The 26,538-nt window shown below is 46.1% G+C and overlaps 1 protein-coding gene across 5 annotated transcripts in view; it reads right to left on the bottom strand.

Moving 5' to 3' along the window:
- The window catches only part of GDAP1L1 (ganglioside induced differentiation associated protein 1 like 1), a 54,284-nt gene that overhangs the window by 24,275 nt on the left and 3,471 nt on the right, over positions 1–26,538 (bottom strand). For 2 of the 5 annotated variants that reach the window (XM_058685701.1, XM_058685699.1), the window contains exons 2-3: positions 17,508–17,642; positions 3,301–3,442 (exon numbers count right to left, since the gene is read on the bottom strand). Coding sequence is in view for 1 of the 5 variants with exons in the window: in XM_058685698.1 (XP_058541681.1) it covers positions 3,301–3,480 (180 nt within the window). In the remaining 4 variants the exon portion in view is untranslated. Of the gene's footprint in view, positions 1–3,300; positions 3,617–17,507; positions 17,643–26,538 lie in introns of those variants that run through there. The other 3 variants (XR_009249022.1, XM_058685698.1, XM_058685700.1) reach the window with 2 other exon arrangements.

Here is a 26,538-nt window from a genome sequence, read left to right as displayed (position 1 = left end):
GACAGCGCTAAGTTGTCCCAAGTCACACAGCCAGTAAATAGCAATCTTGGTTTTTGAAAAACTGCCTGGTGTGAGGACAGAAAGATGCTCAAAGGGATGGGGACACACAGAGACAGGGTAATTCTTCCCTCCTGGGGAGGGAGAAATCCAAGTTGTATCAACGTGTAGTCCATTTTCATGTGGAAGAAACTGAGGACCAAAGAGGATCAGGAACTACCTGAGGCCACAAGCTAGTGAATGAGAATGCCAGCACTGGATGCTGGTGTCTTGACTCTTGCCCCTTCCAGTCTCACCCTTCTGCCCCCTCTCCACCCCCCCAAGCCAAGGAGAAGGTGGCTGGGGGGCCAGAAACAGCCTCAGAAGCAAGCTAACATCTACACTTTGCATTTAGAACCCCCTTTGAACCCTGTGGCCTCAAATGATCACTTATGATGGTGCCTGAAAGTTCACTGTTAGCGTGTCATTTTTAAGGCATTGTGCGAAGTGTGTGACCATGCATGATCTCAGTCTTCACAGCCCTCTGAGGTAGGAACCGTTCCTCCTGAACACAGGAGGAAGCGGAGACTTACAGAAGTGAAGACACGTGCACAGTCACACAGTGGGAAGTGGCACAGTCAGGAGTTGCTCTCCTGTCTAGTAAATGTAAGTGCGCTTACTGGGCACTTTCTGTGTGCCAGGTGCTGCTCTAGGTGACTTAATGGATACATTTGCTGAATCCTCATCTATCCCGGAGGTGCTGTTATTTTTCTCAATTTACAGACGTGATGCCTGAGGCATGAGAGGCTGAGCAACCTACCCAGAATTACTCAGGTGGTCAGTGGCAGAGTTGAGACTGAACCCTGGGCTGTCTGGACCCAGAGTCTGGGCTCTGGCTCCCCTCACTGTCCTGCTGCCCTCTAGCTCTGGAATAGTCCCCAGATGTCCCATGGAGCCACCACCGTTCTTGGGGGTGGGCTATTTTCTGCTATTCATGTACCATTAAGGACAGGCTTCTCAGATGCTTCACAAAGGGGAACTGCTCCCCGAATGCAGGCAGGGCCCTTTGGGACTGAAAGGAAGGAAACTCACCTGCTAAACTCCTACTATGTGCCAGACACTTAACATATGTCCATGTCCTCTCAAACCCTCAGGAATTCTGCAGGGTTGGATGCAAAAGTCCCTTTTGACAGATGAGGATATTGAGGCACAGAGGGGTTAAGTGACTTGTCCAAGGTCAAACAGCCAGTAAGCACTCAAGATGAGAATGGAATCCAAGACCATCTGACTGCAGAGCCCATGCCCTTTCCACCAGGATACACTGTCTCTAGAACCCACCACAGGCCCCTAGGCAACGGGAAGTCCATGGACAGGGAGGCAGGAGGATTCCCAGGCTGGCCTGGTCACAAATGAGGTTGCAGTGAGCAGTCCCATGCCTGAATAAGGGGCTACCTGAGCCCTGAGTGCAGGCTGAGTAGGAAATCTTCCATGGGGGCAAGGGGAGGAGCAGGAAGCTCCCTTTGGGAATGGTAATGGAAGGTACCATCCCTCTGTCCCCTGTCCAGTCCCAATCACTGGGGTCTGGATCCTGAGGTTCTGGATAGGAAGGTATTCTGAAATCTGGACGTCAGTCCGATACATCTCCAAACTCCAGCAACTTGCACGGAGCCTGGCATGCAGTAGGTGCTCAGCAGGCATTTGTAAAATTTACGGATGAGTCCCAGAGTGGCCCTGGTTAACTTGACCCCTCCTTCACCTAGCACTGTGGTGATATCACACCTATAATGATCAGAAACTTGACCCTGTGCCAGGCACTGCCATCAGCACTTCTTTTGTGTCACCTTATTTCACCCTCAAAATAGCCCTCTGAGAAAGGTACTGCCATTAGCTCCATTTTACAGATTATAAAACTGAGGCTTTGGAGTGGAAAGGCGACCTGTCTAAAGTTTTACAGTGAATTACTGGGGAGGATGGCTCTTCCACTGGAGACTGTCTGGCCTCAGCCTATACTCTAAACTGGAGCTACTCAAAGGGGGATCAGTGGGCCAGCTTTATCAGCATCACTGGTAGCTGGCTGGACATATGCAGCATCTTGAGCCCCACTCTAGACTTGCTGAATCAGAACATCTGGGGTGGGACCCAGCAGTCTGTGTTTTAACCAGGACCATGCAGTGATTCCAATGTATGCTCAAGTTTGAGCACTGCCAGTCTAGAACACGAAGTTATACTGCCTTTTCAACAACTCTCTCAGCAACTCTGAGAAGGGCTGGGAATTAGAAGTAGCTGCTATTATTATAATTATTGTTATCTCATTTTCCAGATGATGAACTGAGCCTGGACCAAGACTCAAACCCAAGTCTTTTGGCTCCAAGGCCCTTTCTCCTTACGGAACCTGTTTCTCTATCTGGAAAATGAGTGAATGGAACAAAAGGATCTCCCAGGGAGAAGAGGAATCCCAGGGTCTGACAATGGGTGCCACTTGGAACCCAGCAGCACACGTTGTTGGGCCCTGGCCATGGTGCTGAATTCGTGCCCCACTGACGGACAGCCGCCTAGGGTGGGAGATTGCGCCCCTAGAGGCGCCCCTGTCACAGGCGCTGTGCCTGGCCCTCGCCCCCAGGAAGCGGGAACCCTGATAACTCAGCATCAGGCTGGATTCCCAACTGCGACCCAGCTCAACTGGGTCTGCGAAGGCGCTGAGGGGCCCTCTCTGTCTTTAAGAGCAAAACAGATTTTAGGGGCCGAACTGAGCTTGCCTTAGGAGATGGGTTAACTCCTTTCTCAGCTCAAGATAAGTGGGGGTGCGGGAGAGGACCAGGGACAGACCCCTCAAGCCCCAGCCAGAGGAAGGCTCCCAGCTGGGCAGAAGCTGTGATCTGGAGGGCCTGTCGTATCCAGGACAGCAGCGTGGAGGGAGGCCCACAACCGGGCTACCGGGGCTGGAGGCTGGATCCCAGGAAGCGCTCCTCCTCCCTTCCCGCAGCAGCTGCCCCCTCCAACAGGCCGCCTTCCCAGCAGTGCCCATTCCCTTCCCCTTGCCTTTGTCTCTCTTCTCAGCCCTCCAACAGACCAGGTCTTTCTGGGAGGGAAAGAGGCAGAATGGATGTTCCCAGAATTGGGGACGGTGCTCCTGGGGCCCAAGACAGCGCCAGTCACCTCCCTGGAGAGCGGCCCAGCATCCTCCATCCTCCGGGTCCCCGAACCCCCACATCCCACCCTCCAGCCTCTCACCAGGTCCTCGGACCCCTTCCTCCTCCTGAATCCCCTCCCCCAAGCCTCCTCGCTACTGGGTGCATCCGGCTCCCCTGCTCCCTTGGGCTCTACCTTCTGAGAGCTGAAGGACTGGGTCCAGTGGTACAGAACCAGGCTCTCCTTGGGCCAATGGGCGGGGCTGGCCGCCTCGGGCGCGTCGGGGGCCTCCACCGGCTTGGCCGCATCGCTCTCCAGCGCCGAGATGGGCCACCAGCTGCAGTTGGTGGGGGTCAGGTTGTTGGGGGTCGCCATGACAGCCCGGAATCAGAGGGAGGAAAGAAGGAGGCTCCGCGGCGGCGGCTCTCTCTCGCCCAGCATCACATGGCCTCGCCGAGCCTGCCCCTCTGCTTCGCTCCCTCCCTCCCCTCTCCGTGAATGTCATTACTCGCTGGGCAAGTGGGGGAGGGGCGCGGGGGATCCCGGGATCTCCTTCCCTCCTCCTCCCCTAGGGACGCCCCTGGCCCCTGCTAGAAAAGCTACCAGTCCCCTCCGTCAGGCTCCGTGGAAGGGTTGGAGGAGCCACAGGAGAATGGGCCATGTCCCCCTAATAGCTCATATCTGGCCAGCCACCTGCCAAGACTCCACCATTGTTAACGCATTCTGACTCTCAGTCTTCCAAGAAGCAAATACCTCTTAGGACACCTGGTGTTATAGAGACCCATTCCTTGTATAAATCAGTGTCTGGAAATAGCTTTTCTCTCTTTGGAGCTGTTGTTTCCTAGCATTTCTCCTGAAGGATCTCTAAGGGCAGAGGGGAACAAACTATGAAATATAGAGCAAACGCTTACATAGCACTTGCCGTGTGCCCAGGCTTTACAACCATCAACTCACTGAGTCCTCACAATAATCCTATGAGCCTCGTTTTACAGAAGAGGAAACTGAGGCACAGAGAAGCTAAGTGACCTTGTCCAAGGTCCCCTAGCTAGTAAGCGGTGGAGCCGAGATTCGAACCCAGCCTGTCTGGCTCCAGAATATATGATCTTAGTGATAAGGTCATGATACTATGATAATGATATAAACAACAGCACAGCAAGCTTTTTATCAACCCAAGCACTTTATACGCATCATCTCATTCATCTGCACAATAATCATTTTTACTAGGGGAGGAAGGTGAGGCTCAGAAATGTCAAGTCATTGGTCCAAGGTCACATGTTCACCCAGGAGACTGAGGCACAACTACAGGAGCCCAAGAAAGCCTGTAATGCCCTGTTGTCACTTAGTTTATGCTTAATATTCATGGGAGTTTCATATAAAGTTCCCTAATACACCCGTGCTTCCCTTGATATAAATATTGTTTTAATTTATTTACCATTGAACAAATAGATGCACCAGGGAGATAGGCTTCTCAATTTGCCCTCCCTCCCTCATGTGATGCTACCAAGCAAGGACTCCTTAGCACATCATCCTTTCAGATTGATGAGCATGGCTCTTGAGGAATCAGTGTCCTTCCTTCTACCAGACAACAAAAGTTCTGTGGTCCATGGGTTTCCCTTTTTGCTTTGGCTGCCAGGAGGCTTGGAGCTGCATTTTCTATTAACTCCCAGTTGCCACATTAGCCTTCCTGGTTTGGCAACTTCTTTGTCACCCTTTCAGGAAATTTTTATTCCTTCTTTTTCCTCAAAGTATGTTGTTGTTCATGATTTGGTTTTACAAAGAAGGATATGGTGTGTCTTGAGGAAAAATTCAAATGTCTGAATTCAGGGAAGTAAGACCTTAGATATTCCATCAAGGTGAAAAATCTGGTCCCTGTAGAGGCTGCTTTTAGGCAACAGACTAGAGCAATGGAATGTAGAGCGAGGCAAAAGGGCCCAGAGTGACCACCGAGCTGATGCAAACAGGTTCATTAAACAAGCCACCGTGAAATAGCCATAGGCCCTAAGAGACCAATTGCAACCAGGCACAGTTCCTAAGGTTACCCAAAAAGGACAATTGCATACATCCCCATAACTCTTTTACTCCACCCTATAACTTTAGCCCCTCGCCACCACCTCTCAGCAGTCTCCCCTTTGCTGTCTCACAAGTGCTGCCTCGCAGTGTATTCAATAAACTTTTATCTCTTTTGTTCTGCCTTGGGTGAATTCTTATACCACCAGAGCCATGAGCCCCCACCCTACTGGGATGCCCCACAGTCCCTATCTGGGTCTTCAACCTGAATGCATACAGGTGTCCATGCCACAGCAGTTACACCTCAAATGTGTATTCCTTCCCTCAACAAATAGTCATTGTGCACCCATTGTGTGCTAGTCACTTCAGTGGTATCAGAAATACAGTGAAAAATAAGACAGACACTGACCTGCTCTTTGCATTTTTCACTTAGCAATATATCTGGAAAGAGTTTCCTATCAACACAGATCTAGCCCATACTAACAGTCTGCATTGTATGAACGGGCCATAATTAATGTAACAACTCCTATGCCACATGTGCTGTTTTAATCTTTTGTTATAAAAACAATGTTGCAGGGACACCTGGGGGCTCAGTCAGTTAAGCCTCTGACTCTTGGTTTCAGCTCAGGTTCTGACTTTAGGGTCTAGAGTTCAAGCCCTGAGTTGGCCTCTGCGCTGGGGGTAAAGCCAACTTACAAAACACACACACATAAAAACCACACACACAAAAAACAATGCTGCAGTAAAAATCCTTATTCATACAGATTTGTGCACGTTTGAGTATAATTTATATGACAAATTCCTATAAGTGGAATTGCTAGACCAAAGAATTTGTCTCTTAGGGCACCTGGGTGGCTCAGTTGGTTAAGTGTCTGACTTCGGCTCGGGTCATGATCTCGCGGTCTGTGGGTTCGAGTCCCATGTTGGGCTCTGTGCTGACAGCTCAGAGCCTGGAGCCTGCTTCGAATTCTGTGTCGCCCTCTCTCTCTGCCCCTTCCCCGCTCATGCTTTGTCTTCTCTGTCAAAAATAAATAAACATTAAAAAAAGCAATAAAAAATTAAAAAAAAAAGAATTTGCCTGTGTCAAAGTTCCCTCGGGAGAGGCTATTCCATATTATGCTCCCCACTAAGAATCCACAAAAAGGCCATTTCCCTGCACTTTTCCAACCCAGTGTACTGTTAAACTTTTTTGTTTCTTTTTGAACCTCTGGGTAAAAAATGGTGTATCACGGTTTTTATTTGCTTTTCCTTTTTGAGTTTTTATTATAAAAAATTTTCAAACATATGACATAGCAAACAAGACAGCTCAATGAACACCCATATATCCATCACCTGAATACAATCATTGGTTAAAGCTTGCCATGTTTGTTTAATTAAGGGAGGAGGGCATCACAATCCCAGACTTTAGCCTCTACTACAAAGCTGTCATCATCAAGACAGCATGGTATTGGCATAAAAACAGACACATAGACCAATGGAATCGAATAGAAACCCCAGAACTAGACCCACAAACGTATGGCCAACTCATTTTTGACAAAGCAGGAAAGAACATCCAATGGAAAAAAGACAGTCTCTTTAACAAATGGTGCTGGGAGAACTGGACAGCAACATGCAGAAGGTTGAAACTAGACCACTTTCTCACACCATTCACAAAAATAAACTCAAAATGGATAAAGGACCTGAATGTGAGACAGGAAACCATCAAAACCTTAGAGGAGAAAGCAGGAAAAGACCTCTCTGACCTCAGCCGTAGCAATCTCTTACTCGGCACATCCCCAAAGGCAAGGGAATTAAAAGCAAAAGTGAATTACTGGGACCTTATGAAGATAAAAAGCTTATGCACAGCAAAGGAAACAACCAACAAAACTAAAAGGCAACCAACGGAATGGGAAAAGATATTTGCAAATGACACATCGGACAAAGGGCTAGTATCCAAAATCTATAAAGAGCTCATCAAACTCCACACCCGAAAAACAAATAACCCAGTGAAGAAATGGGCAGAAAACATGAATAGACACTTCTCTAAAGAAGACATCCGGATGGCCAACAGGCACATGAAAAGATGTTCAACGTCCCTCCTCATCAGGGAAATACAAATCAAAACCACACTCAGATACCACCTCACGCCAGTCAGAGTGGCCAAAATGAAGAAATCAGGAGACTATAGATGCTGGAGAGGATGTGGAGAGACGGGAACCCTCTTGCACTGTTGGTGGGAATGCAAATTGGTACAGCCGCTCTGGAAAGCAGTGTGGAGGTTCCTCAAAAAATTAAAAATAGACCTACCCTATGACCCAGCAATAGCACTGCTAGGAATTTATCCAAGGGATACAGGAGTACTGATGCATAGGGGCACTTGTACCCCAATGTTTATAGCAGCACTCTCAACAATCGCCAAATTATGGAAAGAGCCTAAATGTCCATCAACTGATGAATGGATAAAGAAATTGTGGTTTATATACACAATGGAATACTACGTGGCAATGAGAAAGAATGAAATATGGCCTTTTGTAGCAACGTGGATGGAACTGGAGAGTGTGATGCTAAGTGAAATAAGCCATACAGAGAAAGACAGATACCATATGGTTTCACTCTTATGTGGATCCTGAGAAACGTAACAGAAACCCATGGGGGAGGGGAAGGGAAAAAAAAAAAAAAGAGGTTAGAGTGGGAGAGAGCCAAAGCATAAGAGACTGTTAAAAACTGAGAACAAACTGAGGGTTGATGGGGGGTGGGAGGGAGGGCAGGGTGGGTGATGGGTATTGAGGAGGGCACCTTTTGGGATGAGCACTGGGTGTTGTATGGAAACCAATTTGACAGTAAATTTCATATATTAAAAAATAAATAAAAAAAAAAAATAAAAAAAAAAAAAAAAAAAAAAAATTAAGGGAGGAGGGTTTGAAGTATTTTGAAACAAATTATAGGCATCATGATACTTCATTGGTGAAATACTTCAGTATTACATACTTTATATCTAGCATAGGTCATTTTCTCACATAAACAACACATTTTTCACATTAAAAAAATTCACAATAAGGCCCTGATATCTAGTTCATACTCATATTTCTCCAGTCGTACCAGAATGATCTTCATAGTTTGTTTGAACCAGGATCCAGTCAGGGACCATGCCATGAATTCTGTTTTTACTTCTCAAGTCTCTTTTTGGAGAATGGTTCTTGTTTCTTTTTATTTTTTTTCCCCACGGTGTTAACTCGCAGAGAGACTAGGCCAGGTGTCCCGTAGAATGTTCCACTTGGGGGTCTGATTGGTCACTGTTCTGCCCTTTAACTTGTCATACTCTCCCTTGTACTTCCTATACACTAGTACTTGGATCTAAAGGGAAGACTAGATTCGGGTGAGGCATTTTGGGGGCAAACATTTAATCATTCCTTCGTGGGTGGTGCCATGTGCTTCATTTTGCCTTGTGGCAGGAGCTCCACGATGTCTTGTTGTCCCGCTATTAATGACGCCAAGTTGGATTTGAGTGGTAACCACCCCTCTCCATGTTTAAATGCCCATTTTGCCTCTTCTCACCAGGACCTTATGGGTATCCGGTTTCTCCTCTATTGATGGTCCTTGGCTGAATCAGTTATCAGAGGCTGTAAAAACATTTTCAACTTTGCCCTTCTATGTGTATTTATCGGCTGGCATTCTTTCTTTGAGTTTCATTAAGTCATAAGTGAAGTTGACCATCTTTTCAAATGTTCCCCATCCATTTTAACTTGTCCCAGTGAATTGTCTGTGTTTCTGTGGGGACCCGGGCAATTATACCACAATGTGACGAGTGCTGTGCTAAGGTAAGGACTGGGGCTGTGGTAGAGTCAGGGAGGGACATCTGCTTGCCCCACTTGCCAAGGAAGGCTCTCAGGAGCCATGGCGCTCAGTATGGGTTTCTCTGAAGCAGATCCTGAGACAAGAATGCAAGGACAAGCAGTTAATTTGGGAGAAGGAAACTCTGGGAGGGCAATGGCAGGATGACACAGACAAGAAAGGCGGCCTTGGAAGGTATATGTTCAAGCAAGTTAGCACCATGGGCGCCTGGAGCTTAATCCCGCAGTGAAACTCTGAGGCTGGTGTAAAGCCCCTCCCGAGGAGGAAGAGAGCCAGGGTATTTACACACCGAGTCCTGCCAGTCCATTGTTAGAAGGCTGTTCCTTGCAGGGAGTGTTAATTCCCCAGCACTTCAGGCCTGCCCCGCAGTCGGCAGAGTGGGTTCCTGGGTCTACAAAAAGCCCTCAGACCATAAATGTGGGTGCTGCCAGCTGGGGGTCAGCTGGTGTGCAGAAATGGTGAAAGTAGGGGACACAGGTAGGGCGCTATCAGCATCTACTCAGGATGTCTAAGTAGAGAATTTAAGAATGAGGAGGAATTAGCCAGATACAAGAAGATGGGAAAGGGATGCGTGTTCCAGGCAGAGAGAAGAGCAGGGACAAAGCCCAGAGGTGAGAGAGAGGGTGGGGTGTTCCAGGGACCCGTGGCTGTTCATCTGGCTGGAGACAGGGGTCACAGTTGAGGCTCAGTAGTCATGCCAGGCCTGGTAAGCCACATTTAGGAGTTATCACATCATGCTAAGGGCACTGGGGAGTCACTGGAGAGTTTGAATCAGGAAAATAACATTCAGTTTGGGTGCCGGGAATCTGAAAAACCCTGAAATACATATACTGACAGTCCATTGTATGAATTCACACTGGAGACTGGCTGTTCCTTGTCAGTGATGGGATTGCTTCTGCCCTTCTTCTGTGAGAACTAGGGATGGACTTAGCCATCAAGGGGTTGCCATTGAATGTGAACTCAGTGCACAGCGAGATGGAGAGCCTGACGGAACTTTTTCACTTGGGTCTACCACTGGTATTATAATATGTATGTTATTATAGTAACAGCTTTGAGGGTTTTCCATGTGCCAGACACTGTGCTAAGCACTTTTGAGTCATTAGCTCAGTTGAGGTGGTATCGTTACTATCTTGATAACACAGATGGGGACATTGATGCTCAGGTGAATGAAGTTATTAGCCCAGGTCAAGAGCTAACATCCAAGTCCATAGAAAATGGAGTTCTAAGTGTCCACACAATAGGGGATTAGATAACTTAGAGTATGTTCATACCATGGAATAATTTATATCTACCAAATGAGGAAGGTTACAACTTAAAGGTTACAATTAAAAACAGGTTATAATTATATAAGCTACTCTAAAAACTCTATTTAGTTTAGCTTACTATAATATTTAAAATACAAAAAGAAGAAAAAGCAGGTTACCAAAAAATACATACAATTAAAATTTAAAGTATATAAATTATAGAAGGATAGTCAGTAAAAGTGGTTTACATCACAGTGAGTAGAGACGGGCAAGAGGAGATCACGCGTGCTTCTTTTTTTCTTTGTTGGATCTTCCAGTCTTCCTTCTAATATGGACTGAATTGTCCCCCCACAAAATCCCCATGTGACTGTATTTGGTGATGAAGGGGCTTATTAAGGCTAAAGGAGGTCATAGGGGTAGGGCCCCAATCCTTTACAAGAGCAAGAGACACCAGGGATCACAATCTCCTCAAGCAAGCACCAAGGGAAGGCCCTGTGAGGACATAGTGAAAAGGGGGCTGTCTATAAGCCAGAAGAGAGGTAGAATTCAACTCTACAGGGACCTTGATCTTGGACTCCAGCTTCCAGAACTGTGAGAAAGTACACTTCTATTGTTTAAGCCACCCTAATTGGTGGCAGCCCGAGCAGACTAATACAGCTACAATAGAAGTACTTTATTTATATCTTTTAAAAATAATTTGAAGTTGGTTTTGGGGGTTTTTTTTGTTTCTAAAGATACTGCTTGATTTCTCCCTCACTCCCGGGGGCAAACCAGGCCTGGGAAAGGAGAAGGAATTAACATGGTCTAAGTGTCCTTTCGCCAGACACTTTACAGAAATCCTATGAGAAGAGTTCTAACGTCCACACCTGACAGATGGGATCACAGAGGTTCAGGAAACACGAACTGCCTGACCCCAGTCACCATCTAGGATGAAGCAGAGCTGGGGTCGGGATCCAGGTCTGTCTGATCTATCCCCAGATATACCTGAGCCCTTTTCTCCACACACCCCTGTCTCCATATATAGCAGATGCTGAAAGGGCCCTGGCTATGGGCGGGGTGGGGTGGGAGGCGGGTGGAGCACATCCTTTCAGCCTGTAAAGATCCCTCAGGAGATTTTGCTTCCAAGTTTTGGGCAGGATGAATGGTTTTCCTGGGAGTTAGAAGTCACCTGAAGAAATGTGCTGTGAAAAATCCCAACAGTGGGGGGCACCTGGGTGGCTCAGTCGGTTAAGCATCGACTCTTGATTTTGGCTCAGGTCATGATCTCACGGTCCATGGGATCAAGCCCTGAGTTGGGCCCTTGGCTGACAGTGCCGAGCCTACTTGGGATTCTCTCTCCGCCCCTCCCCTACTCAAGCGCACATGCTCTCTCTCCCTCTCTCTCAAAATAAATACACAGATTTTTTTCTTAAAAAAAAATCCTAACAGTGAATGCATCTAATATCTGCATCTATTACATCAGGGCCTGCTGACTCAGGAAGCTACCAGGGCCCCAGTAATGCCCTAAGGGTGTGGCGGAGACATGGCGGGCTGGGAGGGCACATGCTCCACCTGGTGCACAGCTGCTCCTTGTTCCAGCCAATTACTCCCACGGTGGATTGCAACATGGCTGCCAGCTATCCCAGGTTTTCAGGAACCTGGAGGTCCAGATGATCACATGAAATCTCTCCTTTTAAAATGTGTTGAGAAAAAAACAAAAACAAAAACAAAAACACTGGCTGGCACAGAAATAACAAAACATATTTGTGGGTTAGATCAAGCCCTCGCATTGTCAGTTTGCAGCCTCTGCATGAGATCATTTTTGCCACAATCCTAGGGGCAGTATGTTAGTTAACAAAGCACTAGCTACTCTAAGAGATTGCCAAATCACAGTGACTTTACACACTAGTTTATTTTTCACTCACATGAGGTCCAATTAGCAGTAAGTTAGAAGGGCAGAGAGTTCTGTTAACCCTCCCATGTGGCTTCCAAGATCACCCAGGCATTGCTATCCAGTGGGCATTTAATATCCAATGGGCAGACAGTGGAGAGAGAGAGCAGAGGACATTGTGGGAGGTTTTTATGGGTAGCAGCCCTCCTCACTTATGCCCTTGCTCCATTGGCCAGAACTCAGTCATGTGGCCGCCTCACCTAAATGTAAAGGGGAGCTGGGAAATGTAGTCTCTGTGACAGCCTGTGACAGCCAGTTTTCAACACAAACTGTCCTATAGACTGCGTATGTAGACCTCTGGGGTAGTTACCCATCTCTGCCCCATGCAATTACCATCACCTCCATTCTACAGATGAGGAAATGAGCCTGTGACCTCTGAGAAGTCTCGAACCAGGAGCACGGTCTTTCTGACTCTGATCCAGGGATCTTTCCTCTACCCCAGTGTTTCCCAAAGTTGCCATTTCATAAGTCATCCATGGCACTTGTTAAACACTCAAGTCCCTGAATGTTTAGGAGAGCATGTGGTAACCTGTATCTGTATCAGGAATCCCAGAATATTCTTCCCTCAGACTCCACACCAGGGGCTTCACCTCAGAATGATCTAGGGAGCTTTGTGGAATGCTCATCTCTTGGCTCTAACCCCTAGAAATTCTGATTCAGTGGGTCTGCAGGGAGGTGACCTGACACTGACATTTTATTATTCTCCCAGGTGATGTGCAGCTAGGGCTGGGAACCTCTGCTCCCACAACAAATTAGGCCGGTCAGGTTTTCAAACTAAAGCAGCAAGAGACAGAGACAGAGAGAGAGAGAGAGGGAGAGAGAGAGAGAGAGAAAGACAAGTGAGTCTCTACCCTGAGAAGCAACATTTTAAAAACTCTTCAAATGATTCTAATGTGCAGTCTAGGTTGAGACCTTGTTAATAAATGGACCAGAAGACTGAATCAGTCACTTTGGGGTAGGCCAAACTTTCTGTATTTTTAAAGCTCCTCCAGGGTATTATGATACCACTGCCCTAGGGCTCTGCTTCTCAAAGTATCCCCTGAAGTATCAGCATACCTCTGGGAGCTTGGAAAAAATGCAGAATCTCAGGTTCTACGCCAGACCTGCTGAATTAAACCCCCAGGAGATTAGCACACACATTAGTGTGGGAGGCACTGTTCCAGGCACACAGGCTCTTTTTGGGAGGGCAGCCAATTAGGTCCTCCAATCAGGGCTGGCTCATCTTCTCTCTGTCCCCATCCACCCTCCTGAAGCTGCAGGAAGTTTTCTAGTGTCACTAGCATAATCTGTCCTCAAAGGTCTGGGCCTTGCTGCCCCCATGCCGTGACCATCTGTTCATGGATACTTTGTTTAGTCTGGGCATGCGCATGGTTTGATGAATCAACAGGGGACTTGCAGGCCTATTCTGCCAGGGAAGGACATCACAGATGCTGGGTACTGTCTTGGGGGCAGACCATGGGATTGGGTGCCTCCCCCGAAGACCTGCAGGTTGGAGATAAAGGCAGACTTGTTTTGTGAGGTTCTGGGACCAATCAGAGGAGCCTACCGGGAGGGAGGATGTAGTTCAATAGAGGGAAAAGTTTCAAACGAGTAGAGTTCAAATCCAGGTAGTAAACTTCCTGTTCTCTGAAGAGGACAAATGTTGAATGGCCTCCATTCAGGGGCACCTGGAGGGAACCTCTGGATTGGATGTGAGCTGGAAGGAGAACTCTCCTCAAGGCTGAAACACGCAGGCCCTCAGAGGCTGGGAGGCTGGGTCAGGAAGAGCTTGGGGAACAAAATGATTCAGGGTTTTACTGTGCCACTCATGCATGAAGGTAGTTTGCTTAAACACAAATGACGGTTTCTGCATGAAATAATTTCCGTGTCGGTCTCCACCAGTTTGAAAGCTGTGAGGTCAGTGGCTGGGCTGCCTGTAGAGTCCACAGCACCTGGCACAGATACAGCAGCACCTGTCCAGTAAGTATGTGTTAACTTAAACGTAAATGGCTTAAAGTGAGCATTGATCTATTTGTCTCTTATTGGTAATTTCTGTGCACTGTGGGACAGTTTGGCATCCTTTTGTGCCCTTTAAAGCACCTTTGTCAGGTGTTCAAATTGTCCATTTTTTCTGCTTGCTTTCTCATTAAGTGCTAATTCTTTTTCATCCAGCTTGTATGTGCATGGCATTCTTTGTAATGGCAAAACAACTCAAATATCCTAAATGGACCACAAAAGGGGGTTGTTGAATCACTCAGGGGCTCTCTTCCCACAAAGCCCATCCAAACAATCCAAGTTAAGAACCTCTTATCTGGAAGGATCCCAGAATGATGCCAACAGCACGATCTCCAGGGCAATGTTCTCTATGAACTACTTTGTGCTTGGCCATATCTTGGTTTTTTGTTTTGTTTTGTTCTGTTTTGTTTTTTCTGTTCTGAACATCTATTACTTTTGAATGAGAAAAACCAACCAGCAGATATTGGACTGGTTTTAAACTCTATTTTAGATCTCTCCTTTATTTTAGCCAGCTTTATCTAGTTGGCAATGTTATTATTTGAGAAAATTGCACATTGAAATACAGAGTGAATGCTTCCAACAACCACTTAACAAGGAAGCTGAGGCCCTTAGAGAAAAACAGTTATCTGTCCCAGGGTACATGAGATAAGAGCAGAACTCAGCCCCTGATTTGCAGATGGGTGTTCTTTCTCATAGATCACTCCCCTCCCTTCCCGTGTTGAACCTCTAAATGTTTTCTCTCATGAAGATAGCAATGCAAGGGTGTCCCAGGCATTCTTGGCCTCACAGGTTGGATGCTTCATTTCACTGACATGACTTGTGTCTTTCAGAGTGGAGAGAGCCATCAGACCAGGCAGCCTCCGCATATGCCTTTGCTTACTGGATAACCATAACAGGTTGCAGATCAAAGGCACAGAACTTCTGGCAGAAGTCCTGGACCTGGCACTAGGCCAGGAGCAACCTTCCCACTTTCAAAGTCTGCTGTTGGGTGATCTTCAGAGGCTGCAGGCAAGTCTGTGCCATTTCTGCCACGTGGGACACTTTCTTGGGAGTATCCGGGATTACTGAGAGGTTGTCCATGCACACTTCCTCCAGGATGGCTCCGGCTTCTCTGAGCTAAGTGAAAGGGGTAGGCACTTCTCCAGGAGTCCTTGACATGCTGAGCAGCACTTAGGACTGGGCTCCACTCCTTTTCCATTTGATAGGACCCAGCAGAGGGAAGGTGAAAGCATTCATGCTGCATCAGAACCTATGCCAGCAGCTTCAGGCTCTGCAGAAGCACCACGGGCTTGGCTCAGCTGTGACAGGCTGGACAATTCACAGGGTGAATGGACCTCAGGTTTCACAGCTGAGAAATAAGCATGAGGATTTTTTATTGTTGTTGTTTTTTTCTCCTGGCATTTGGGCAGATGAGCCCATGGTGGGTATTCTAGGTGTCCTGAAGTCAGCTGCAGAATACATTTCATTTGGGGGCCCTGGTCTGTGATAAAGAATATCTCTGGGCTAATATAATTCTTGGACTTGGCTCCTGGGTCTGGGTGTTCACGGGGAGAAGGTGCCTTGGAAGTGCAGTAGAGAAATTCTGAAGGCCAGAGGATGTGAGCATTGACAAGTTCTCAAGGCCTACACTGAGGGATTCTTTCTACACCTTCTCAGGGAAAGACAAACAGGCACTTACATGACTCTTTTTTTTTTTTTTAATGTTTATTGATAAAGAGAGAGCATGAGGGAGAAGGGAAGGGGCAGAGAGAGAGGGAGAGAGAGAATCCCAAGCAGGCTCTGCACATCAGCGCAGAGCCTGACACAGGGCTCGAACTCGCAAACCGTGAGATCATGACCTGAACTGAAATCAAGAGTTGGACATTTAACCAACTGAGCCACCCAGGTGCCCCTACATGACAAAATCTTAAGGACAGATTGCATAGTAATAATCAAAGAGGTGTTGCTTAAAAAATCTTCGGTGGCTTTACTAGAAAATTACAAAATTAATACACATTCGTCATCACAAATTCAAATAATATATAACATAAGCAGTAAATATAACTCCATTCTCTTTAAGAGGTACAAAACAAAATAAGGTATCATTTTTTCACACTATCAGAAATAGCCAGCTTAAAAAACTGGTAATATCCAGCACTGGCACAGGTGTAGGCCAGGGTATTTTAACCTCAGCACTACTGACATAATTCTTTGCAGCGGGAGCTGTCCTGTTTATCCTTGGATGCCTCAGTCCCCTAGACACCAGTAGCATCCAGCACTACCTCCCAGGCTGTGACAACAAAGAATGTCTCCAATGCCTGTCAAATGTCCCCTGAAGGGGTACAAAATCACCCTCTCCCCCACAGAGCCACTGAAGACAAAAGGACACCCCGAACACCACTGGTGGGAGTGGAATCTGGCAGTTTAACATACCTATCAGGTATTAAAATGTGTATCACAAGGATAACCCTTCAAAATATATTTACAGGGGCACAAACTTGTCCATCAAGCACTCATGGTAACAATGGTTAATGGCACTAATGGTTAATACAGTACTATTGGTAATATTTTAAAAATTAGCAATGATCTAAATAACATTGGTAGGAAATTGGTTAAATATCTATCTATCTATCTATCTATCTATCTATCTATCTATCTATCTACAAAATGCCCAGACATACAACTGAATTAGGCAGCTCTGATATAGAGGTCTTCAAGATAAAATTGTTATAGGGGAAAAAAGCAAGGTGCAGAACAGTGTAGAGAACATTTTTTTTTTAATTTAAAGAACAAAATTGTATGAATAAGTGAGCGTGTGTATGTATATGTGTATATATGTATATGTATATATATACACACATATATATACATATACATATATATGTATATATATGTGTGTATATATATAAAGATATGCATAAAAATATGTATGGATACATGGTTTTAAAGCCTGGAAGGAGGTACACTAAACCACAAACTGTGGCTATCTCTCTGCAGAGCAGGATGTGGGGGTGAGGGGCCGGGGTGGGGGGGGATGGTGAGGGAGTACCTGGGGTTTTCTATTTCTACTTTAAATATCTCATAATCAGAGCACCTGGGTGGCTCAGTCCGTTAAGTTGGATTTTGGCTCAGGCCATGATCTCATGGTTCGTGGGTTTGAGCCCCACGTTGGGCTCTGTGCTGACAGCTCAAAGCCTGGAGCCTGCTTCGGTTTGTCTCCCTCTCTTTCTGCCCCTCTCCCCCCGCCCCGCCCATCTCAAAAATTAAGTGAAACATTAAAAAAAAGTTTTTTTTTAATCTCATAATCACTTGCATCGTTTTACAAGGACATTATAAAATAACGAAGGTAAAAATAAGAAGTCGAAAAGGAAAAAAGGAAAGAAAGGAACCCTCATTGGAGTCCCACCTGCCCTCACCTGGAGTAAGTAAACCTGGCTTAAAGGACTCCTCGTGCCCTGCACTTTGAAGATCCCACAGCAGCATCATAGGCACCATGGCACCAGATCATCAAAGCAATTCTTCTAGTTGGCAGAGGAGTAGTTATTTTCATCCTGCAAATGGGGAAACTGAAGTTCAGGGAGTGCAGTATTTGCCCAAGGGTCCATACCAGGGAGCAGTCCCAGAGACTCCAAACTCACAGGTGCAGGTCTGGCCGCAGGCTCTCACAACCATGGGCCCAACAAGTCTGTCCTGTCCCAGTGCTCCTACTTGTGGCCACTTCAATCCACTCCAGCAGAGCTCAGATTCCTGCCCCCAAGGGCATTTTCCTCCTTCTGGCTCTCCTTTGCTGCAGGCAAAGGTCAGTTTTTAGGAAGAGGCCGGTTTGAGATCTGTCCCTGTCACTCACCAGTTCAACTAGTGGCTTCACTTCTCTGGGCCTCATCTGTAAAATGGAAATAAATGTACCTAACTCCCAGAATTGTTTTGAGACTCAAAGCAATCACATTTGTGAATGCATTTTGTAAAATATAAAGCTCTTAAAGGTATTAGTTGATTTATTTTTTAATGTTTATTTTTGAGAGAAAGAGTGCAAGAGGGGGAGGGGCAGAGAGAGAGGGAGACATGGAATCCAAAGCAGACTCCAGGCTCTGAGCTGTCAGCACAGAGCTCAACGTGGGGCTCAAACCCATGAACCGTGAGATCATGACCTGAACCGAAGTTGGACACAACCGACTCAGCCACCCAGGCACCCCCCAGTTGATTTTATTTTAGCAAAATAAAACTCTAGCTCTCTTCCCATGGGGTTGGTTAGAATGAACACTGCTGGGGTGACTGCAAGGGAGAAGGCCTTGAATGGAAACTGGAATCTGAAACACAGTACAATGATTTGCAATATATTGCAATGTGCTGAGAAGGCCATACAGAGTTCAGAAAATGGGTCAGTCCACCTAAGCTAGTACCTTACCTGAGCCAGGTTCTCACAGAACCTTTTACAGGGCTCTGGGACCTGTGCTGTCACCAGGGATAGATGCCAAAATGCTAAACATCTTAGGGCAGAGGAACAAGGAAACAAGTGAAGTGTATTGCCAGCACCATGGATTGTATTTCTACTCACAGGAAAATGGACTGGGCAGTAAGCAAGTTAATAGTCCATCCAGGATTTATGGGAGTATTCAGTTAATTTATGAACATTATGTATATATATTTTTAATGTTTTTTTCAATATATGAAATTTATTGTCAAATTTGTTTCCATACAACACCCAGTGCTCATCCCAGAAGGTGCCCTCCTCAATACCCATCACCCACCCTCCCCTCCCTCCCACCCCCCATCAACCCTCAGTTTGGTCTCAGTTTTTAAGAGTCTCTTATGCTTTCGCTCTCTCCCACTCTAACCTCTTTTTTTTTTTTTCCTTCCCCTCCCCCATGGGTTTCTGTTAAGTTTCTCAGGATCCACATAAGAGTGAAACCATATGGTATCTGTCTTTCTCTGTATGGCTTATTTCACTTAGCATCACACTCTCCAGTTCCATCCACGTTGCTACAAAGGGCCATATTTCATTTTTTCTCATTGCCACGTAGTATTCCATTGTGTATATAAGCCACAATTTCTTTATCCATTCATCAGTTGATGGACATTTAGGCTCTTTCCATAATTTGGCTATTGTTGAGAGTGCTGCTATAAACATTGGGGTACAAGTGCCCCTATGCATCAGCACTCCTGTATCCCTTGGGTAAATTCCTAGCAGTGCTATTGCTGGGTCATAGGGTAGGTCTATTTTTAATTTTCTGAGGAACCTCCACACTGTTTTCCAGAGTGGCTGCACCAGTTTGCATTCCCACCAACAGTGCAAGAGGGTTCCCGTTTCTCCACATCCTCTCCAGCATCTATAGTCTCCTGATTTGTTCATTTTGGCCACTCTGACTGGCGTGAGGTGATATCTGAGTGTGGCTTCAATTTGTATTTCCCTGATGAGGAGCGACGTTGAACATCTTTTCATGTGCCTGTTGGCCATCCAGAGGTCTTCTTTAGAGAAGTGTCTATTCATGTTTCCTGCCCATTTCTTCACTGGGTTATTTGTTTTTCGGGTGTGGAGTTTGGTGAGCTCTTTATGGATTTTGGATACTAGCCCTTTGTCCGATATGTCATTTGCAAATATCTTTTCCCATTCCGTTGGTTGCTTTTTAGTTTTGTTGGTTGTTTCCTTTGCTGTGCAGAAGCTTTTTATCTTCATAAGGTCCCAGTAATTCATTTTTGCTTTTAATTCGCTTGCCTTTGGGGATGTGTCGAGTAAGAGATTGCTACAGCTGAGGTCAGAGAGGTCTTTTCCTGCTTTCTCCTCTAGGGTTTTGATGGTTTCCTGTCTCACATTCAGGTCCTTTATCCATTTTGAGTTTATTTTTGTGAATGGTGTGAGAAAGTGGTCTAGTTTCAACCTTCTGCATGTTGCTGTCCAGTTCTCCCAGCACCATTTGTTAAAGAGACTGTCTTTTTTCCATTGGATGTTCTTTCCTGCTTTGTCAAAGATTAGTTGGCCATGCGTTTGTGGGTCTAGTTCTGGGGTTTCTATTCTATTCCATTGGTCTGTGTGTCTGTTTTTGTGCCATAATGTTTCTTTATGAGAGAGAGAGAGAGAGAGAGAGAGAGAGAGAGAGAGAGAGAAAGCATGAGCGGGGGAGGGGCAAAGCGAGAGAGGGACACAGAATCAGAAGCAGGCTCCAGGCTCTGAGCTGTCAGCACAGAGCCCGACGCGGGGCTCGAACTCACGGACCGCGAGATCATGACCTGAGCCGAAGTCAGACGCTTAACTTACTGAGCCACCCAGGTACCCCAATTTATTAACATTATAAACAGTAAGGTATGCAGAAGCACATGGGGCAAAATTCCATTTCCTACCATCCCAGTGAAATGCGGCAAAGCCTTGTGAAGAATATGGCAGCAACAATGGGCAGACTTACAGGAGCTCATCTCATGCTGGAAAGGGTGTAGTGAGGGGGGCCCTGAGTGTGTGAGTGGGTGATAATCTTGCCTTTATGTAATTTCTAAGCACATTACTGGATACTTTAGACAGCCCATACCTTCTTCAGGTGTAAAATCCTATTCTAAGAAAATAATCAGGCTTATGGTCAGAGGTAGATACAGACACAAACGCAAACATTTTTATATGTACATACACACATAAACAAGGATTTTCAGATCAGAGTTCTTTATTATAGCAAACATACACACACCAACTGTCCAAACATAGAGGAATGGTCAACTACAGAGGAAATTATGAATGTATTTAAGTGATAGACCATTATACAGTCATGTAAGTCATGTTTCTGGGGAATATGTGTGACCTGGAAAATGCTTACAATAGATAATGAAAAGAAGCAGAATATTAAACCGTATATACAGTTTATCAGCAATTAAAATATACACATTTAAAATAATAGTAATATTAATAATAGCAGCTACGAGGTACTATGAGTCAGGCAGTGTCCTAGCCCATTATTCACTCAACTCTCTCCAAGCCTTCTAAAGTGGGTACTATCATTATCCCCATTTTTCAGAAAAGTACATGGAAGCACAGGGGCTTGGGCAGCATGTCCAGGGCCACACACAGGGGTGGGGGTGGTGAAGCCAGATTGTGAACAGAGCTGGTCCGGCTCTTAGGCACTCTGCAGCCCCGCGACAAAAATGCTCATAGTGGTCGTCCCCAAGTGCTGGGGCTGAAGGACATACAATTTTCTTCTTTATATTTTCCAAATTTTCTATAGAGGTACACTTTTCTTTTGTGAAAATTATGCTTTATTAAAAAATAATGTATAAATACATTAAAAATACTTCCAAAGTACAAAAGGTATTAAATAACTTAGGAGCCAGATGGATGGGAGGTGGTGAATCAGATCCAATTTGATCCAGTACAGTGGGAAAGGGATCAGGAAAGGCCAGAAGACTAGGCTCAGGGGGAAAGATAACCTGTTAGATTCTGAACACATCTCGTTTCACTAGGCATTGTGGAACATCCATGTAGAGACAACCAGCAGGACACGGGACACAGAAGTGTGGTGAGGGGTGCAGGGGCCAAGAGCAGGTTGCCCCAAGATGGCCATTTTGACATGAAGATTATTGTGAGCTGAAGGCAACAGAGACCCTGTGAGCTCAAGAGAAACTTTTGCCCCTCCCTTTAACTATACAAAAGAATCTAAATTGGGGATCTTTCCCAGAATATGGGTTATTAGCAGAGATAAACTTTATCTGAGTGACCCATCTGCATGGCAGGACAAACGTCTAATTACCAACATCTACTTTTTTTTATCACTCTGGGAAACGCATTCCTTTCTTCTGAAGTCCCAGGTTCCTGCTCCCTTCTCCTTAGTTCAGAATGACATATGTATTTATTCTGGCTGTCTGTGTAGATTCCCTGTACATATATTCTCTGTCCGCCTGCCCCCGATCCCTTTCTTTGGGTAACAACAACCCATCTTTTCCTTTGGAGAAATACCCTACCTGTTCTCTGTAGTGCTGGTGAGACTGGAAATCAAAGTGCCTGGCTATCCAAGAAGTGGGCACATCTATCAAGCTAAAGGAGAACTTTTCTTGAGGTCAAAACCTGTACTTCTGTTACAGGTAATTCACGATTCCTAGTAAGCCTGCAGTGCCCCCAGCCATTTAGTGAATGGCCTTTGCTGCTTGGGAAGCCATTGCTCGGTTTTGAGTCTGAAATTCCATTTTCTTGAGTCCATAGTGAGATAAGAGTCTTAAAATCTGGCTTTTGTGGGGAGGAAAAAGGTTTTTTTAATTTCCAAACTCTTTATAGATCAAGAGCACAAACTGAGGGTGAGAGGATAGACTTTCTAGAAGTCACAGTGTGGAGGTGACACACTAAGATTAAAGAGAAGTTCCCATAAAAGGCCTTCTAGGCTTTCTCAGGAGAAAGAGGAGGACAAGAAACAGATACAAGTGTTCCGGTACGCCTTTCTCTAAGGCCAGATCCCTTGCATGGGGCTTAGAAGCATCTAGACAAACTTGGAAGACACTGGTGCCCCATTCTCTGAGCACAGCCGAGGAGCAAGCACGGGCAGCTCAGAGAAGACCCACGCTGGCCGGGTCGTGGCACCAGGTTGGCACCCAGGCTACACAAGTAGCCCCAGGAGAGGATGTGGTGGACAAGAGCAGTTCTCCCTTCCCTTTCACCAGTGTGCCATGTGAGTGACTTGGAAGTGCACACCTGTCCCAGTGCCGTGCAGAGCAGACGAGGAAAGGTCAGGAGACAAGTTGTGAGAACTGCGGCACACGAGGACCTCATGACTACAAACACTAGCACTTTCCATGATTTTGCTCAGAAACGAAATCAGGCCAGCCCCATCTTGGTGGGCCCCACCAGAATCCATAATGCCTAGGGACAAGTCTAGGGCAGCCACATGGCAGCGGAGACCAGCAAAGGGGAGGGAACGCATCTGAACCACAAAGCTCATCTGCTGCCCCCTTCTCCTGCCCAGATGCCACTCTGTGTGTGTGTGTCGGGGGGGGGGGGGGGAACAGAAGGAGAAGAGGGAGGGAAGAAAACTCTAAAATACTGCATATTTGTGCAAAACTGTGTATGAACCAGAAGGGAGGGAAGCCCCCCAGGACTGGGGGAGGATGGAAGTCTGAGCAAGGTGACACTGCATGAAACACGAAGTTGTGTGGTTTTGCACCCAAGGAGCAGCAGGCAAAATGTGATGCTGCTAAGGGGCCAAACGAGGAACCCGACTACTGTACAGGGGGACACAGAAGAATGAAAAATGTGTGGGACCAAATCACTCTGAACACGATGCCCCAGAGGGGCTGCCTGTGAACTCCTGGCACCCGGAGAAGCTCTGGTCTCCAGTCTGAGAAAGCCTGGTTGTTCAGCACTCCCTTTTGCAGAGTGAGCTTTCTGGTAGCCTCTCCAAGAGAGTCACAGCGTCATCCCAGGATGACAAGGATGTGAGATGGGAAGGGTGGCAGGGCGAGGCCCTTGAGGACCAGCAGCTGGACAGAGGAGGAGCAGCTAAGAGCATGGCCCTGGGTGCAGGGCCACACAAGCTAGAAGGGAAGTGGAGTTAAGAGGGAGGTCATGACTAGTGTCAGACAATGTTCAGAACTCAAGCAACATTAAAAACTGAGAAAGAGACACTAGTTTCGGCAAGAAGAAGTTACTCATGACCTTGGCAAGAAGTGTTTCAGTAGGGATGGAAGTCGGGCTGCAGTGGGCTGAAGAGAGAGAGAAGTGAAGAAGGAGGGATACTGACTATGGTTCTAAGGGGGAGAATAGGACAGGAGCCTTAGGGGGTATCTGAGTAGTAGGGGCCTTTGTGGGCTTGGGTTTTGTGGGTTTTTTCCCATTGATTTTGTTTTTTAAAGGATGGGGGAAGACACGGTATGTGTTTGCATGTATGGAAAAATGGACTGAGTCTCCTGAGAATGGGGGCAAGATGGGAAGCAAAGTGGTGTCAGAGTAGGGACCGGTCTTAGAGAAAAGGTGAAGGCATGGCTCTAGAGACGGGCCAAGACAGAAACAGACCTCATATCCAAAGCTTCTCAGGACACAGGTGTACCTTTCTAGTGAAATCTTTTCTTTTTCCCTCAGGCAGAACTAGATGTTCATGAAAGTATAAGCAGAGAATGAAGAAATATTTTGACAAATTATAGCTATGCATCAATGCCTGAGAGGGAAGATTGGTTAAGAGACCATGCAGGGCAAGGAAAGAATTCTTGGAGCCAGGAAACCATAATCCAACAGTTCAAATGTAGAATAAGTTGGAGACTTATCAAGACTTAAGTTAAAAAACTCAACCTGCCATTGCCTAGTCAATTGGCAGATGCGGTAAAGTATGAACGCCTACATAAATGCTTAGCTCAACAGCCTTGGAGCAGGGGCTCTTTACATTTTTGGTTGTTATTTTGCCTAAGTAATACATTGCCAGGATCCAAAACTCAGAACACAAGGTCCAGGCTGTCTCCACCCCAACCCAGGTCTCCACAGGGCTGCCCCAAGATCTCTCAAGTTCAATGTGACTAAAGGGAGCTCCTCATGTAGAGGCATCTCACTCCAGTCAGGTGGTGAGAGCAGACTTTAGCCAGACTGCCTTGGTTCAAATTCTAGCTCAGCACGTACTAACTTTGTGACCTCAGGCAAGTTACTGTACTTTGCTTTCAGTTTCCTCATCTGGAAAATGAAGAGGATAAAGGTAATCTCGTAAGATTGTTGGGAGGATCAGACAGGGTTTGCAGACCGTAAAAGTACTAGCTTTTATTATTATCCTCCATCTAAATATCGTTTTTCATCTGTTCCCCGTCAAATGGATTCAGTAGGATTACATTAGAAATAGGCAATAATACCCATTCAGTGGCTCAATCCAGAAAGCAGCTTTTCATTGTCCACTTTTGCTCACATTTAATCTCTCACCAAAGCCTAATGTATACAACTTTCAATCTGCTAACATGCTCTCCATTCTTATAGCCACCTGCTCTTTAGAGATCACTGCCAACTCAGGATGGGATCACTGTGCCATTCAGGCTGAAACCAGAGTAATCATTCTAAAATAAAGTGGTCCTTTCCCTTCTGTTCCATAGTCTCCACGATTCTGAAAATAAACCATTTGACATGGCCTCTAAGATGAAGACCCTTGGTTATGGGTCTGCTTTCGATCTGCACGTTAAACCCCTTATGCCCAAAACTAAATTCACCCATTCCCCAAGCTTACTGACTTCATGGATCTCCCTCCCTGGTGAATGGTGCCACCTACTGGCCACTCATTCACTCAGGCCAGACAGCTCTCTGACCAGAATACCCAGCCAAGTGTGCTAATTTTAAATGCCAGGGCTCCTTAGATGCTTCTCCCCACTTTAGCCACTGTTCCAGTTCTGGCCTTCATTTACATTATTTCAAATGTCTTCAAACTGGCCTTACATCCCCCTCCTTCCTCATCTGCTTTCTAAGAGGCTGCCAGAGTGATATATATGGCTCACTGGCACATCACTTCTTTGCTTAAGGACAAAATGCAAGCTATTTAACACGATTCTCTCCTGGAGTTGGCTTGGATGCTCTCCGTTCTCATCCTAGTCCCTTCTCACATTCGAGGTCAGTGCCTGCCTTTCAGAACCCAGTTTAGACAGAACTTCCTCCAGGAAGCCTGGAGACATCCCTCTGCACCTCCAGACCAGGCTAGGCAACCCTTCTGGGTGCCCACGCAGCACCCTGTGCCTCTGCTTACACACAGCACCCTATGCCTCTGCTTATACACAGCACTGGGCAAGCAGCAGGCAGTCACTAAAGTCTGTGAAAGAAGAGTGGGGACAGAGGACAAACAAGGAAACATAACACACTGCAGTCCCACAGCAGAGACCAGGATGCAGCTCTCTTTCCCAGACTTCCAAAATGACACCACATATTTACTACCCACTACCAAGTTGCTTTGGTAACAGAAATATTTCATAACAGCATGATGGGGGAGATTAAAAATATTTAAATAGTTTCTGGCACATAGTGAGCAGTCAATGATTTCACTTGACCAGTAATTACTGCGTGCCAACTCTGTGCCAGGCAAGAGTTTGGGCCCTGAGAATACACTGTATTTTCATCAACTCTAAGACACCGTCATTTTAAACCCTCACTATCTTTTGTAGGTATAATTAAGAAAAAAACCAAATGCTATCAGGTCACAACTGTCAATTATAAGACACATCCAGATTTTTAGAGTGCTAAACTGTGGGAAAGATCATCTTAGATTCAATGACAAAAGCAGTGATAAACAAAAGGGACAAAGTCTCTGTTCTCAGGTCCCTTCTATTGTAGCGAGGGGAGTGGTAATGAATATATATCATCAGGAGGTGTTAGGTGCTATAATGAAAAATAAAGCCAGCTGAAGGGATACAAATGAAGAGGCATTCTGGGGTAGCCAAGAAAGTCCTGCTGGGGAACTAATATGAGCAGAGACTTGAATGAAGAGAAAAGTTATGGGTAAACCACGTTCCAAGCAGAGGGAACATCAAATA

The sequence above is a fragment of the Neofelis nebulosa genome, chromosome 9 (genome assembly GCF_028018385.1).
Source record: "Neofelis nebulosa isolate mNeoNeb1 chromosome 9, mNeoNeb1.pri, whole genome shotgun sequence".
Classification (NCBI taxonomy): Eukaryota; Metazoa; Chordata; class Mammalia; order Carnivora; family Felidae; genus Neofelis; species Neofelis nebulosa.
The sequence above is the reverse complement of the archived record's forward strand: the minus strand, read 5'-3'. Positions and strand labels throughout refer to the sequence as shown.